The following is an 18811-nucleotide window of genomic DNA, read 5'->3' as shown; positions in this document are numbered from 1 at the left end:
TTAGGTTATACGAGTGAGAACATAAATTCAATGTATACTTATGAACTATAAATATAAATATATTACATGTATGTAATATGAATATATGTATATATGTATGTATGTATGGATTTTTGGCTTATGTATTGCTAACAACAGGAACTTAGATTATATTCAAATATTCCATAGGGATTCCAAGGAATTTGCATTGCCAGCTTACCTGAGCTTTTCTTAAGGATATTTCTTAAACAAAAAGAAAAATATTTCAAATAAATAATAATACTATTTAGGGAGTAAAGATTAAAGTTACAAATATTCTACAAAATATTACATTACATTTGATATATCAAATTGATTAGTTGTTTCGCGATAAACACGAATGCTGACCACTTTTATGACCTTGAAAAAAAAAAAAATAGCCCTACCTATAATTAAAGTACTATAATACTTCTTTTAATCTATCTAACATCGAAATGATTTCCGAGTTTAGTGTACCACACCTTCAAAAAGATAACGTTTGAAAATAGCTTAGGTTTTATCATTCGATTGAGTTTCTTGATGTTCATGAAAAATAATCCCATGAGAATTATTCTTTCAAATACGATTCGTATTTACGTGTATCTTTTATATATTTTGTTATTTTCAATTAAAACGAGAAGAAATTTTCAATCAAGACGATTGAATAAAAGTTTTGTTACATTGAAAAGAAGAACAAAATTTGTGCATGTGGGGAAAGAAAAATTAAGAAAATAAATGGACAAGTACAAGGAAGAAAGTACACGCCCACGCATACACACACACCCCCCCCCTCCCCCTACGTATTATTATATTCATACACACACGCACGTATAAAGTAGAGAACAACGTCAAAGGGAAAGATACAAAATATGGTGTTAAAAGAGGCTAAAGAAAAGCGAGTGTCTGATATTACATATTCTCGTTGCTTCTTTTACAAAACTATCCTTGGTTCGCGTTTTAAAAAAATGCTAAAAGGGTCTTTTCCTTATTTTTTTTTCTTTTTTCTTACTCTTCCCTTTTATCTTTCTCTCCTTCTACTAATTTTTAAAGAATAAAAATAATAAAAGTGGTTATAGTTAGTAATAAAACTAGACGAGTGAAATAATATAAAAATTAAAGAGAACAAATAATGTAAGAAATAAAAAACAAAATAATAATAATAAAGAGAATAATTATTGCATTATGCAATTTTTAAGATGATAAGTTTAAAAATCGTACGCGTATTTCTATCGTAGAATTATATTGTTAAAAAAAAATTGATATTAATGATCAATTATTATTTATGGGATCAATATTTATAAGAATAAAAATGTTCTAAAACATATATTTCGAGAGATTGAATGATTAATATTTCTGATAAATATTGATACGTAGGTTGTACCAATATTTAAATAATTTTTAATATTATCAATATTAAAAACATTATGTTATTAAATTCTATAATACCCGTTGATCTCGTTTTTTGCAAAATAATTTGTCAAAATTTAAATATAAATTTATTAATTAAATCTTTTTATTTTCTTTTTATTTTTAACGATCACAACGATCTAACGATCATTTCTAACATCGGAAATATATGAAAAATAAATATAAAAAATATGCTTTTTTAACGAATTGATTTCGCTGGTGGTCGGTTTTCACAGTCATTCATTCAATCGCTTAGAAATTTTTATTCACGGAACAAACGAGAAGTACCACTTGTCTCAATGTTCTCCCTTGAAAGAAGTGGGAAATTATTACGTAGGGTTAAAAAAGATTCGTACGTGCTTAATTGGAGTCTCCCTTTTTAGGTAAGAAAGTTTTTTACGGTAACAAAGGTCCACTTCTTATCACCCACCTTTTTCATTCTTTCTTTCATTCTTTCTTTTTTCATTACTCATTTATTGTTCTTATCACTCATATCTCTTTCCCTTTTCTCTATCTTTCTTATTGTCCCTTTTTTTTCTTAATCCTTAATAAAAGTACTCGCGTTTGGTTTTATTTTTATTATACAAAAAAAAAATAATAATAATAATAATAAAATACAAAAAATAAAATATATCTCATAATGAAATTTTATAATTGAATAATTAAAATAATACAAAAGTTTTATTTTTATTATACAAAAAAAAATAATAATAATAATAAAACACAAAAAATAAAATATATCTCATAATGAAATTTTATAATTGAATAATTAAAATAATACAAAAGTTTTATTTTTATTATACAAAAAAAAAATAATAATAATAATAAAACACAAAAAATAAAATATTTCTCATAATGAAATTTTATAATTGAATAATTAAAATAATACAAAAAAATGAGTGTGTGTTATTTTTCTACGTGGGTTTTATTTTATTTTCATTCCCCTTTTTTTTTTTTTGTTACGTTCTGATGTTTTTGTTAATGATTAATTTTATGATAAGTAATAAGTTTAATTAATTGGTTTTTTTTTTCTGGGGTCAATTTTTAGAGTTGCTGCTGCATAACTTTGTTTCAATTAATTTCTGATAACTCACGTGATACCCTTCTCTCTCAATGGTGAGAAAAGTAATTTGTTAAAGGGCTCGTAGATAATGGCAACAGTTAAGTTGAAGATTACGTTAGAAATTAGCTGTGAAAAGGGTGAGAGGAGGATAATAAAGTGCCACTCGAGGATGAACTACGAGACCGCAGACTATAACGTACGCAGTACTACTTTAATCTAGTTAATGTCAAAACCTGAACTCAAAAGTTTCACGCAAAATTGTTGGAAGTTCATATATATATATGTGGTATACATAGAATTATGATTAATTATTTTAAAACTTAGTTTGTACATTTGCAACTAAAATAATTTCAAATCTAATCGTATTCGAACGATTTTTTTTGATTGGATCGATCATCTAATATAAACAAAAATAACAACAAGAAAAAGAAACAAAAACATATGCACATAATGTTCGTTAGAAACAAATTGTACGATTTTTATTACAGAAATTAATAATTAATTAGATTAGAAATTATAATAATTTTATATTATATTTTGAAAAATCAAATAAATAAATAAATAAATAAAATAAATATATTAAATACTTTATCGTATAAACGTTGATATAATAATTACATTTATTTATTTTATTTTCGAACGAAGTGGGAGGGAGGTATATGGAAAAGATTTTTTTTTAATCGAAGAAGGGGGTGGGGGCAACTCCCCCCCGAGAAAAAGATTGTTGCTTACATTATACGAAAAGCTGAAATTGATTTTAAAGGAGAAGTAAGTAAAAGCCATTGAAAACGATTTGCAATGGATGCAGTGTGAAGTAGTAGTCTTTGTGTATTAGAAAAGCAAGTAGTGGAAATAAGTGGCTTTCTGGAGTTGAAACTCGTTGGGATGATGTTGCTGCATTGGCCAGACGGAAAATAGATTTTAGAAGAACCCGATTCGAATCTCGAAAGTGTAAAATCGAGAAATAAAATAAAAATTCGTCGAGTAAACGTTTTACGATAAAGAAATAATTGACCTAACTGATGATCTGTTTTTTTCTTTTTTTGTTTTTTTTTCTTGTTAAATACATAAACATTCGATTGAATTTCTATATTTTTTTATGTATAATTTCCGAATTTTTGCGATTTTACGTTCGAACGATGATGATAAGTTTGCTTACGTTTTTGTTTTTTTTTTATTTTTTTTTGTTTTAATTTTAAATATCGGATTTCAATCACGATTTTGTCACTCGACGAATTATTTTTAACAAATATATCTGATTACTCGATGATGATGATGATGATAATAATAATAAATATTATTTCAAAATTTGTCGAAAATAATCGTAGTGTTTTTTAGAAAACGACGATGCACGACGCGAAAAGCTAAAATAATGAAAATAAAGTATGTTTGACGAGCTTAAACGAAAATCAATCTACGTTTGACATAGATCTATCAGTTATATCCGTTTTATACGCGCTGACAGCATACTCCCACCACCCTCCAACCCCCTACGATCTTTCATTCATTTATCTCACTACGAAAAAGTTACGACAAAAAATTTTTATCTCAAAAGGTTTTTTATAAATATTGTTAACCTTAAAAAGAAAATCAAATTTCCTTTAAGGAAATTCAGAGAAAACAAATCGGGTTTATAGTCGATAATAAGTAACTTCAATGTTTTCAATTATTAACTTACTTAATTTTATTTTCTTTTTATTAATTCAAAATTACTACCTCTCGAAATAGAAAATAATTAAAATAATTAACAATTGTCCATATATATATATAAAAAAAATAAAAATAAATAAAAAAAGAATATATCACACATACGATATTATTTATTTGATTATATTATCATTTGTTCATAAAGAAAAATTTCCAACAAAAATTCTTTCATCGCGTATTGAAAAGGTGCAGCTTTTACTTAATAAAAAAAAAAAAAAAAAAAAAGAAAAAAAAATTAATAAGAGAGACAGCTAAAGAGAAAAAGGAGGAATTCGGGGTGGGGATGGGGAAGAGGAGGAGGGGGGTATAGAATAAGTGATAAGGAAAGATATTCGATCGTTGACCTATTATCACTAACCGTTAGCCAACACGAACGCTTATTTTAGGGTTCGCATGAGATTGTAGCGAATCAGGTAATCGCTTTCGGGGGGTGGGTGGGTGGTGTAGTGTACTCTGCTTTCTCACCCCTTGGAACATTCGAATCTCACGTATGCATAGTCTCACGTAATACCAACTTCTCTATCCCCATTGTTCCGCACAAAGAATTTTATAACAAAGAGAATAGATATTCTTAATCGTATCACGTTTTATCGATTTTATATAATATCGTTATTATTATTATTATTATTATTATTATTATTATTATTATTATTATTATTATTATTATCGGTAGATTAGATTTAAAATTTGTATTATATATTTAAAAAAAGAAAAACAATCTCCAGATGATTTTATTCGAAAAAAAAATCTAGAAAAATCTATTTATTACAATAATGTAATAATGCATTACAATATTTGTAATGCAATACTATTTGCCATTTATTTAGAGGATTACGTAGAAATATTATTTCATTTATTTACAAAGAATCGAGTATACGTTATATTTATAAGTGTATTGCAAAATACGTTAATTTGCGAAATGACTTATTGTTAGTTAAACCTTGAAATAATTATATTGATGTGTTTAAATATGAAATAAGATACATTACACGCTTCAACTAGGTAATACATGAAGTTAATATACTTTAATACTACTCACTTCACTTCATCTTTATTTATTTATGTAATAAATAATTTCCATTATTTTTTCTCTATACTTTATCATTATATTTTATATTAATATTATATAAATAATTCGATATAATAAATAATGATTTAAACACTGAATCATAGGAATTCGAATTTAAATATATTTATAAATATATATAAAAGAAATTAATTATTTTATTGGCATTTTTTTTAGATAACATTTTTGAACTTTTGACCTTCGGGATAGAATGAAAAGGAAAGAGGGAGGGAAAAAGGGATACGAGTGTCAGATGTAGAGGGACAAGAGGGAAGGAAAGTAAACGATTTAGATATTTTTTGAAATCTATCTTCCCTATACCAAAGTGAGTTTGTTGCACGATACAGAATTTGGTTATCATGAATGTTACCGTTCCATTCTGACAATCCTATTATTTATGATATATTTTTTTCATTCTTTTATCCTACCTTTTTCTTCTCTTTCCCTCTTTCCCTTTCTCTCTAGTCTAATAAAAGATGAAGTATAAAGAAAATAAATGAAAAGAAAAATAAAAATAACAAAAAAAAGAAAGAAACGTACGTTTAATTCACGACCTCGGAAAAAAAACGCTTGGATTCCCCCCATTTTTTCTTTTATTCGTATGCACGTTAACATAAACGAGATATGAAAAAGATAATTTTTCTATTTAACGGGAATGAGAAAAATGCATTTATCAGACTCGCTACCACGTGTTATAAATCTTTTAACATATCTCGTTAGAAAAAAAAAGAAAGTAAAAAATAATTAACTATAACGTTACTCCACGGATGAAATTAAAATAGAAATTTTTTCTCTATAGGTATGTGATATGTATGATATAAAACGTACGAAAAATTCTCCGATTTATGTTTAGATATTTATCATGATAGTCAGGGTGTCGCATTTATCATAAAAACAAAAATAAAAAAAAGGAAAATGCATTTCAATGCAAGCCGAGTTAACAATGCATTAAAATCAAACTAATTTATTTGTTAGAAATAACATTTTTAATCGTTAATTTTATATCTTCCCTCTTTTTCTTCTTCTTCTTCGAATTTCGATTAAAAATAAATTATTTCATGAATAAAATTCATGAAAAAAAATGAATAAAAATCTCGAATTAGTAGAAATTTGATGAAGTATAATGAATTTGGTTTAATTATGTTATTGAATTACGATCCCTGTGATTTAGTTATTTAATCTCATCTCGTATATGTATATCTATTGGGTTTTAATTACTATAGTAGTCATTTCTGATAGAATTATAATACCAAATAGTAATTGATTCTCTCAGTGATGTAATATAATTCCTTGTTCCTATGTAAAACTATAACACAGAGAACAGATATCGCGTTTCAAAGTTTACGATTGCAAAAGCGTGACTACTACTACTACTACTATTACTACTACTACTACTACTACTACTACTACTAATAAAAGTCGCGTAATGTGCGTCACGAATATCGAGCCCTTAAAGGATTACGTAAACGTACAACCCTAATCTCGAAACTTTTATCTCGTTCACCTTTGGATACGTCATTTCCATTATTTTTTGTTTGGATCGTTTTTTATTTTTCTGTTTGTTTGTTTTTGACGAACTGAAATTAAAAAAAAATAGAGACAAATAATTGTCTTCGTTAATTACTTCATTTGTTATTTCAATTTGTAAATTATACGTAGTTATATAATTTTAATATAATTAATAATATATACAAGCTTTAATATTTTTCTAAATTATCTATAAAAAATATTATATATTAATTTATTTTTAATTACTAAATTATTATCTCGTATATGATTATTTGAAAAAAAATAAAATCGTAAGTCTGATTTTGACAATATGAAATCATTTAAAAAATAATAATAATAATAATAATAATATAACTCTCTATACGATTGCACAAACACAAGTTATATAATTACGTAAAAATAAATCTATAGTTTTGTAATATATTAAAAAAAAAAAAAAAAATAATTAAAGGATACGATAAATACAAAAAAATAAAAAAAAAGAGAGAAACTCATCAGAATGCATCTTTAAAATATTTATCACATATATCGGAGACTCGTTTTTAAAGGGCTTTGATATTTGAATTTTTTTTCCAGTAAAATATGAAATCCAACGTGTTCCCATTCGCCACGACAGTTCTTTTCTTTTTTTTTTCTTTTTTTTTTTCTTCCTTTTTCTGACCCATATAATAATCCACCTACGATGCAAGACCAAGAATTTATCGTAACGTAGAAGATAACGCGCATTTACTCTCGGCAATCCTTTTCCTTTTTTTTTTTGTTTTGTTTTCCTTCTTTTTTTTTAATACCCTCATCGTTTCTCTTTAAGAGAATGCGAATTCGAATTTACGTATATACAAACTGGGTCGAAAATTACAATAGCGAAATTTCTCTATTTGGAAAAATGTGATAAATTTTTCTATTCTTATAATTTTTTTGTTTTTGTAAATAAACGTTGTTTTCGTATTATTAAAATACAATTTTATATATAAATTTGCAATGTTACGAGATTAAAAATAAAAAGAAAGAAAAATTATTTAAAAAGTTTTGAAAAAGAAAAACCCCTGACAAACGTGTGTGAAATTATTTTATTTTATTCTTTAAAAGAAACATTTCTTTCTTGATTTCTGTTTGATTTCGTACGTAAAAAAAATTTGAAAAAAAAAAAAACAAGAAACTTCACGCAAATGTTGTTGCCGGAGAACATGTGTATTTTAAATAGAAAAATCGAAAAAATTGGGGAAACTTATTGTTAGATATAAACTTAAAAACTCAACGAAATATACTAAAAAATATTTATCCGAAGGAGTTTAGGAAGTAATAGAGCAGACAGTAGTTTCATTTTTATCTCGACACGGTGTTTTTCAGGCTGGACGTGAAAAAGTTAAGTAAAATTTCGTGTTTTTATCCTATCCGTTGGAATTTTCCTTCCCTTCGAAGTTCATCTCACTCGAAGTTCGTGAAAGTTGGACAACGGAAAGTCATGATGATGTTGCAATTGCTACTTTCTCAAGTGGGCTTTCATGTTTTTGTAATATGCTTGATGCACTTTAGTTTAACTTTTGAGATATAGTTTACTTCTCAACGAACTATACTTGATCTCAAATATCTTATTTTTTTCAACACACACACACACAGACACACATACATATATCTACACAAATATACATCGTCAAGTTGTATAATAAATTTCTATTATTTTTGTTGTTGGACAAAAGCATAAGTAAACTAGCATTATTTATACAACGAGAAAAAAGTAATGTCAGCAAGAAAAAAAAAGAAAAGATACGAAAACTCAGTCTCTTCTTTCGGGAAAGTTTTAAAGGGTAGTATAGTTGAATGATTTACTTCGGTAAGGACCAACAGGGAGCAAGTTGCAATTTTTCACAGCGTTCTCATAAATATTGCATCGAAGATATATGTACATTGCCGAAAAAAGAATTATCTCTTAAAAAGGATTGAATCTACGAAATCGTTCAAGTGTTTTCACACTGTGCTATGGTGTGTTTAAAACACACAGTAAAAGGATTGGAGTGTTTTACGGAAAATTACACAAAAAATCTCAAATTATCGGAAATCAAACAAATTATCACGACAGAAGTACGAGTATAATACGAGAAAAGTGAAAATCATATTTCGTGACGTTATACGAACACACACACACACCTGTTCGTGATTCGTTTTACTTAAAAAAGTGATTAAGATCATTTCAGGACGCCCCATTTTTCTCTTCCCAGTGTTCTAAACATATCCGATTGATGCACATTTTATAGATTGACCCTCAAACCATTCGGGCAATCTATACAATGCCTGGAATATATATGTCATATGTGAATAATTGGTAGGTGATACCTGTCAGGTGAATATGTACGCTAGGATACTACTTTTACTACTACTACTACTACATTTTCGCATGAAGCGTGCTAGGAATTTTCTTCTTCTTCGAAAAGTGGGTCGTAACTACCCGAGAATCGAGAATAAAATTCTTCACGTGCTCTTCAACGGGAAGAAAGAGTGAGAGAGAGGTAAAAGACGTGGAATAGCACCCAATAAATTGTGAACCCTTACATATCTTAATATATATATATATATATATATGTGTGTGTATCATTCGTAATAAATTTTGTCTTCTTTGCACCTTACTATTTTTAATTACTTAAGTATTAATAAAATCTTAGAGATTAATATTTTGAATTAATTATCGACATACTCATTTTCGAAAGTTTTCCAAAATATTTCAGCAAAGTTCTTCATTTTTATAATATTCTTATTTGTAGTATTACCATGAAAAAAAAAAAACATTTAATATTTAATTAAAAAATAAATTATAATTATTTATTAGTAGTATTACTGTACTAAAAAAACAAATATTAACTCTTATAATAATAATAATAATAATAATAATAATAATAATTATGGAAAAACAAAAATTCGAATAAATTTATAATAAAGAACTTGGCTTTGAAATATGAAAAAAAATAAAAAAACCTTAATAAAAAATTAAATTATTTCTGAATGTTGTTAGTCAATATATAATAATTAATAATTATACCGATAATGAATATAAAATTCTATTGTAGATAGAAATAAAATAATATATCGATGCAATATTGCACATGCAAGTGTGTGCGTGTGTGTGTGTTATTTTTTTTTCTTACACACATTCGTTATTGTTTATTAAATATGACAGCTTACCGTCGTGGAAGCACTGGAACTTCTGTGTTGTTTGATAGGTGGACTTCCATGATTAGTTGGTAGGTCCGACGAATTAAATTGACGATTTATTGCAGGTGTCGTCTGATGCTGTACAGGTGGTTCGATATCGAGATAATACTGGGTTTCCAAGTGGCTTTGAGCTCTTCTCTCCTCGAGAACTATCTTACGTGCTGCACGGAATATTCTGTAGTATACCTGAGAGATCATGTTAATTGAGAGTCCGATAAACGAGATTTCCTTCGAATATCAACGAATTAATGTTAACTAACATTACTAAACCATATAAACATTTTATATTATACACATTAACAAATAATTAATTAATTGATTACATTTGATTCGAATAATTGATAAACATTATATAATATGTAACACGTTGAACGATTCCTGAGAATACATCATTTTCATGACTATAATTAATTATGCTATTTTTAATAAATAAAAGTCACTCGTAATGTGGAAAAATATGAGTTTTTTTTTTTATTATTAGAAGAGAAAATATTTAAAAGAAAATGATTAATAACGCGTTAAATAATCGAGGACAGATTTTGTAGCAGATTTATATTCGACGTTCAACGTATTTGTGAGAATATAATACGATTGAATATTTATGTAGATTTAAAAACAACTAATATATCATTTCTATATCTTTATCGTTATTTCAATTTAAATAAAACAACATTTTTAATGACACGGTGAACGCGTTAGATTGAAAAATGTACGCATAAACGTGCATAGCATACAAAACGGGATACCATTTAACAGATATAAGCGGTTAATATAATTGAACAATGAAAAAGCTTGGTGCATTGTGCGAAATATAATTGTTACGCTATTAGTATTAATATTAATGAAACAAAATAGATACCTAGTTGCTTTCAATGAAAATGCACACAGTTTATAGCTCTACGATTATACATTTATTTCTAATGTACGTTTATATATATATATGATGGAAACGTTTAACGAGACGAGAATTAATGAGAGACAATCGAAAATTATTTTGTGGAAATATATTTTGCAAAAATTAAAAACAACAAAACGAAGAAAAATTTAAATATATAAAAGCAAATAAATAATATTATAATTTTGATATATATATATATATATTTAAAAGTTCAAATAAAAATATTGAAATATTTGAAGTATTTATAATTGGAGATTATTTTTCTTTATAATTTGTTTTTAAATATGAAACACTTAGATAGCATTTAAATATCAAACGTTTACGATAGGAAATATAAAATAATGTGTTATTTATATATTATAGATATGAAGTATTAAATAATTTCGAACAAATGTGACTCATTGGCCTATCCGATAAAAAAAAAAATAAAATAAAAATAAAAAAGTAAATTATGGCAAGTTGTTAACGATCGTTTGTCACAGTGTACTGACTTTGTCTCTTCGTAGATTCGATATTTAACAAATGGGACGAACAAACTCGTGTTCCTGCAAACATTATCTTTTAAAGTGGATGAACGTAACGATGTTACCTCGTAGGTGTCGTTAATTACGATCACCAGGTGAACGCGAACGTGTTATTCTTTTTCTTTTCTCTTTTTAATTTTATTTTCTTTCCTTTTTTCTTTCTTTTTTTTTTCTTTTTTTTTTGTTTTAGACACGACCCGCAGAAAGTATCTTATTCCATTTTTATAACGCGCAAATATTACGAGAACTTTATAATTATAACTTTCTATGTAATATGATAATTAAAGAACTGTATAATATTTCGTTAAAGGAAAAAACAAAATAAACAAAAAGAAAAGTGGAAAACACTTTTAGCGATATAACATTTTCTCTTATCGGATAATAACATTCGTGCGTAAAACACATATATGATATATTTATATTTTATATCTAGTTATGTGTTTGAAATATTATTTTCTTAAGTTAAGTTTAAAACATATGAATTTATCTTTTACTCTGATCCAGTTTATTTCAAAATATATAAATTTTCATTTGAATTCAATCCATCATATTATTTCTTCATTATTATTACATTTTATAATCTTTTCACTTACGAAACACAATGTTTTAAAAAGAAAAAAAAAGGAAAAAAGAATCCTAGAAGAAATATCACAGTTTTGAAAATTTCGAACAATTATTTTGAAACCACCAGGAGAAATTGAATTTATTGCGAGTACTTGTCTTCCAATCGATCCCAAACCAATTTGGCTTCTTTGTTTTCTACGATCAAATAATAGGAAAAAAAAAGAAAAAAAAAAAAAAAAGAACTACTATACCAAACCAAACGAAACTAAACGAAACGAAATGAAACGAAACGAAACGAAACTAAACTAAACGAAACCAAACGAAACCAAAGTAAATGAAAAGAAAAAAAAAATAAATCACGGTACTTCAAAATCGTACGATAAAAATGATGAAGAATAGAACCAAGGAAAAACGCGAAATCTATTTCTTTTTTTTATTTAACAGTAACCATCCAACACACGCGCGTAAAAAATAAAAAAAAAGTAAAAATAAAAGTAAAAATAAAAAAAAGATCGTATAAATGAAAAAAGATGCATATATTCGTCTCGTTAAAAAAATAGCATGTATATTAGTTTGCGAATATATATACGATTCATACACACAAACACACACACACACAATGATGAAGAATGATGAACGGGTTAAACATTGAACAACACGTGGTAAAATAGCGTATGCATCAGAATGTATATATCTCTGGTGACCACTCAAATTCAACGGGTAACACGTTATTATGGGTAAAACAATGGGTTTTGTAAAACTGTGGTTATGGTGGCCGTCGAGCTAGGTAATCCGATCGACATGTCGATGTTTATTTTCATTCGTATTCTATTACGCCTCTTCTCGCATTATTATTTCTACAGAATGAGTTTTTGGTTACACGATGATGATGATGATGATGATGATAAAGATGATGATAACACACACATTTCCCGATAGAATCGTGTATGATTCTTGTTAATTTTTACAACAACATTTTAACAAATATTCGAAAATGTTATCGACAACGAAAAGGGGTTCACAAAATATGAATACGAATTTCTTTTTATTTTTTGTTTGTTTAGAAAATGAATAACTGGGGTAATGCTTTAAAAACTTGAATAGAAAAATTAATGATCTCTTTTCGAAGATATGAAAAATTCATTTCGAACGAAAAAAAAAGAGAAAGAGAAAGAGAGAAAAATTCTAGCAAGATTTTATAATCATGTTATTCATTTTCTTATATATATTTTCTTTCGGGATGAAAATTATAATATATTTCTGTTGAAACGTTTTTACATTAACATTTTTACGTATACGTTGTAATAAAATTCAAGAAGAAAAACAAATAGAAAAATATTAGATTTAATAGAAAAAAGAAGAAGAAGAAGAAGAAGGAGAGAAATATTTGCTTCTCTACTTATATACACATGCTCATTAATATACATGAAAGATTTACACGAAGGATTTACACGCGTATTATGAAAACTTAAATACGATAATTGAAAAAAAAAAAAAAAAAATCAAAAAAAAAAAAAAAAACAGGAGTCGAGTGATTTAAATTTCAATCAATTCGATACAGATCTACTTTCTCCCTTAATCCAGTATTAAATATTACCAACCAACTATTATTACTACTAATATCTACGCGTAATAATAATGCAGGAAGAAAAGGGTGTTGGATCGAACGGGAGAGGGGGTAGGGGGTTGGTGAAACAAGTACACTGAATAATGCATATATCTCTTCGTATGCGTTCACGCTCGTGTACGAAGGTACACTTTCGAGTGAGAAAATCGATTTCCCAAGTTGCATATATATATACACATACTACTACACACATAGATATATGTCCCCTTATAAAAGCGTGTGAGCTGCGTATATTATTTGTATCTATGTATATATATAATACGTACGTAACGTGGTATATGTGTGTGGGAGTATAATAGATACATATGTGTCATAAATTGAGAAAGATAGAGACAGATGAGCTTAGCCGATGGTCGATTGAACTTTGACATTAATGACACGACACACGTGTTCTCACACACACACACACGACACAACATATATATATATATAACTCGTATGAAGCGCATGAAAAATAATGGGAAAAAAGAAAGAAAAAAAAAAGAGAAAAAAAAATATAAAAAAAATACTAAGCTCACCATTATCATGACGGTTAGTGGTACGTAGAAACTGAGGACGGTTGCGTAGATCTGATAATAGAAATTTTGGCAGACCGTGCAGTGCGAGGGTCCAGTTTCCGAGTAGGTATAAGCGTTTTCGATAAACAATAATGGCGTCAGACTAACGCAAGCTGCTACCAACCAAACTAGTAGCACGTAGACCATCATCCGTTTAGGTGTCCTCTGAACGCCGTATTTCAGAGGTTTCGTGATCGCCCAGTACCTTTGACGTGAGTTGATCGAGAGAAAGAGAGAGAGAGAAACAGAGAGAGAAAGAAAAAAAGAAAGAAAGAGAGAGAGAGAGAGAGAGAGAGAGAGAAGAATAACACAACGAAGTATAAAGTTAATTTACAAAAATTTGTTCAAAGTTAACGAAGTTACCTTTTTTTTTCTCGTTTGTTTTTTCTTTCTTTCTGTGTTTCTCTCTCTCTCTCTCTCTCTCTTTTTCTCTCTTTTCCTTTTTCTTCTTCCCACTTTTTGTCTCTCTCTCTCTCTCTCTCTTTCTCTTTCATTCTCTTTCCTTCTATCTATGTATCTGTTACAATATTTTTTTTATTTTTTTTTTTTTTTATGTCATAATATCCTAGTGAAACGAAGCAGTTTGTGAGATAGGACAAAGCGAAGGGAATAAAAGTGGACAATTTTAATAGGGATTGAATATAGATGTACAATGAAAATGATAGAAAACTTGGTAACGGTTTAATATCAATTAAATATTCGTCTCTCTTTGTGTGTGTGTATATATGTATGTATATTTGAATAGGATGTGTGTTCAGTTAATGATGTTTGCATATATCGAATATGTAACAAGCTTTGATCGATTTTTTCTCAACGTTTATATATTTTTTTTTCTTTCACTGCTTTGTAAAAATCTGTTGGAAGAATAAATTCGTAAAAAAAATAAAAAAAAAGAACAAAAATGAGTATACCTATGCGTAGAAAATAGAAAATAGAAAATAGTGTAACGTAGTATGCATGTGATATATACGAATACGTAACTTTTTAGTAATGTGTATAGTGAATGAGAATAAAAAAAAATCAGTCAGATTGAACTTTTGGTTTCTTTTTATCCGACGGTAATGAGAAAGAAAGAATGAAAGTGAATAAAGAGTGAGAGAGAGAGAGAGAATGAGAGAGAAACCACTTGGAATTTTAATAGCTCTTTTAAAGTTCGTCTGTATTTTTTTTTTTTTTTTTTCGTACGTTTTGTCTCAATCTCTCTATCTTTCTTTATTTTTGTTTTTTTTTGTTTTATTTTTGCTGCTGCTTGCTTTGCTTTGCTTCGACTAGGGTATTATCACCACCACCACCACCACCACCACCACCATCAACAACACCGATAAAATTTAATAAACGTTAGAAACGAGTGTTGAACTAAGATTCCCCATGATGGCGTTTAAATGTCCCCACGTAATGTAAATATTTGCAACGAATCTCGCGAGAGAAACGCGTTAAACACATAACAGCATGAATACACTCTTGAATAAGAACAATGGCCGACGCCGATGTATGTTGGCCGGTTAATTAACGATTTTATTATACAGGCTGACTCAAAAGTTCTTGGATGTTTGTTATTTTTTTCTTTTTTTTTTGTTCTTCGATAAACTCGACGAAGAATTTTAAATTGAAATTTAATTAGAAATTAACGAATTATCAATGAAGTATTTATTTCAAGAGATTAGAATGTAAGAATTAATATTCTACAAAAGTATAAATAAATATCGTTTATTAACACTTGCTAGTTTTTTTATATTCGTTTCAATGTAATCCTCGAGATAAAAGAAATGCATATGTTGCATCGAAAATTTATCAAAGTAATCTTTTGATTTGTAACCAATAAAAAAAAAAAAGAAAAAAGAAATGAAAGAAACAATTTGTTCAAACATTCTAAGAACTTTCGTTGACCATGTTACTTGTTTTTATTTAAAATATATTTTAGACGAGTGTGTTCTGTAGTAATAAAACAATAATAAATAAGAGGAAAAAAAAGAAGAAAAAAAAAAAACGAAGATATCGAATGATGATTAAAATTATTATGATAAAGGGTAATCACGTGAGAAAGGTGAACTTACCGATCGAGAGATATCATACACAGATTGAGAATACTGGCTGTACAACTAAGTACATCGAAGCTAACCCATAGATCACATATAACTTCTCCGAATGTCCAATTATGGGAAATCTCGTATAGTAATGCCATCGGCATTACCAGAAGCGCCACGCAGAGATCACTGACGGCTAGGCTAACCAAAAGGTAGTTGCAAGGTCGTCGTAGTTTCCTAACGAGGAAGACCGCGACACAAACCAGGATGTTTCCGATGACAGTGCCAATGATGATGCTTACCAGCACCAGGGTGATTAATATAGCCTATTTAATACAAAAATTATCATTTTATTCTCATTTCATAATTAATTCGATTAATATTAATAATATTATCAAATTATATTATGTATATATATATATTATTTATTAATATTTAATTATATTTTATTTATATTAAAATCGATGATTTTAATTATAAAACATTCGATTATATTTAATTATCATTTTAAGTTTCAAATCATAAACGTTTACGTATTAACTCGAATAATATAGTTGATTTATGATGCTGTTATTATTCGCTACGCAATCTAGATATTTTTTTTAAATCGTTAATATTTAAATAAATAAGAAATAATATCTGTAATATATTGTTGTTAATTGAAATTTTTCTTTACCATCATATATCTGACAATATGTCAAAATAAATTGGTATTAAATTATTCGAAAATAATCGCATAAGAGTAGAAAATATCGGATAAATTTAGTTCAAATTTCTCATTAAAATACGAAGAAACTTTCTACTTCTACTAAAACTTAAAAGGAAAAAAAAAAAGAAAATCATGCTATTAGAAATGTATTTGGTTAAATTGCAGACATATAAATAATATAACAAGTTGAATAATATTTGATAATTCACTTCCTTGCTTAATATCTATTATTTAATATTAAACCAAACGTTCGAAGTAAATAAGTAACTAACTAACTAAATTAACTAACAAATTAAATGAATGAATGAATGAATGAATGAATGAATGAATGAATGAATGAATGAATGAATGAATGAATGAATTAACGATTAAAACTTCCTATATCGTTTAGATATTCTAATGTAAATTAAATTTACTTTCCCAGTGTTGTGTCCCACCCTCTCTTCCCCCCCTCCCCCTCCCTCCCCCGCTCTCCCCCTCTCTACTTCTCTATTCAACCGTGTTATCTTTGATGCGTCCTGCTCGAAGTTTTACAAAGGACTGAACAAATCTTGCCAATGTGACAAGTTGATATTACCTTGTTGTTCCCACCACTTCCAAATCTTAGTTTATGTTTTACGCTTAAAGTTTCGAAATTTGACCTAAATTTTCACGTATTTCGTTATATATCGATCGCGAAACGAATAAAATTGACATGCGTAATTACAATTGATTTATTACAATTAACAGCGAATAATTAAATCCCCCCCCCCCAAATAAAATATTCTCCACGTAAACACACAGATTTAATATTATTTATTATTTATTTATAATGTAATAAATAATATTATATAATATATTTAATATTATTTTTAATATAATTAATATTATTTATTTTATAATATAAATCACATAAAATATTAATAAATATATGTAATATAATATATGACGTAGAAAAAATTTTCATAATATATATATAAAAAAAGAGAAAAAATAATAAAATATAAACGTTAAGAAATATTTTTGATTGGATTTATTATTAAAATGTTAATTGTCAGATAATTATTATCACGCGTATGTACGTGTAATCGTACGTGTAATTATTATCACTGATATTTTTGTTCTTTCTTTTCCCTCCCCAACCCCCCCCCTTTTATTTATTCATATTCCTAAATATTTCCAATTACATTGTTACATTGTAACCGTTATATTCTCTCAACCGACTCACAGGTATGGACGAAATACATCAAAGATAAGTTATGTATTCTAGTCGGTTTCTAAACAATCCCAAAATTTCTCAAACTACCTCGCTCAGCTAGCTAAATGCTTGCCTTTCGATTCGAATCATTTCATCCAAGGTATTCCAATCTCGAACGTATTTCGATTGACACGACACTAATGAAAATATCTCTTATATTTCATCTATCTCACATAGATTGATAAAACGAAAGATAGAGAGAGAGAGAGAGAGATTGAGAGAGGGACGAGTGTGGGAGGAGGGAGGGGGGGTAAACAAAAGAATAATCTAAATATTTCAAATAAATTCTTTACGATCAATAAAATATACGTTTTCCTTTTCGTATCATTCATTCGTATTGTAATATATATATTTTGTTGTTAAATTAATAAACAACAACATTCTTAACTATTTTTGTTAAATCAATTGACAACGAATGATACGATAAATTATAAGTGGGACAATTTTTTATTCTTTTTTATTATAAAAATAAAAATGAAACAAAATATCTCTTTAAATAATACAGAATATATATATATATATATATTTTTTTTTTTTCATATAAGTAGAATTTATATAAATATAAATATATATTTTAATTTATTAAATATACATATATAAATTTATATAATATATTATATAAATATATATTTTAATTTATTAAATATATATATAAATTAATATAAATTCTAAATATATAAGTAAATTTTATTATAAAAATAAAAATAAAACAAAATAT

At 27.2% G+C, this 18811-nt stretch overlaps 1 protein-coding gene across 9 annotated transcripts in view; it reads right to left on the bottom strand.

Moving 5' to 3' along the window:
• Positions 1-18811, bottom strand: part of LOC122523004 (5-hydroxytryptamine receptor 1) — a 99596-nt gene that overhangs the window by 31256 nt on the left and 49529 nt on the right. For 8 of the 9 annotated variants that reach the window (XM_043644511.1, XM_043644510.1, XM_043644507.1 and 5 more), the window contains 3 exons: positions 16178-16473; positions 14085-14328; positions 9924-10139 (listed from right to left, as the gene is read on the bottom strand). In XM_043644511.1, the coding sequence (XP_043500446.1) occupies positions 9924-10139; positions 14085-14328; positions 16178-16473 (756 nt within the window). Of the gene's footprint in view, positions 1-9923; positions 10140-14084; positions 14329-16177; positions 16474-18811 lie in introns of those variants that run through there. The other variant, XM_043644513.1, reaches the window with a different exon arrangement.

This window comes from Polistes fuscatus, unplaced genomic scaffold (assembly GCF_010416935.1).
Source record: "Polistes fuscatus isolate 324 unplaced genomic scaffold, CU_Pfus_HIC Scaffold6, whole genome shotgun sequence".
In the NCBI taxonomy this organism is placed as follows: Eukaryota; Metazoa; Arthropoda; class Insecta; order Hymenoptera; family Vespidae; genus Polistes; species Polistes fuscatus.
Note: the sequence above shows the minus strand (reverse complement) of the source record. Positions and strands in the feature narration are given on the sequence as shown.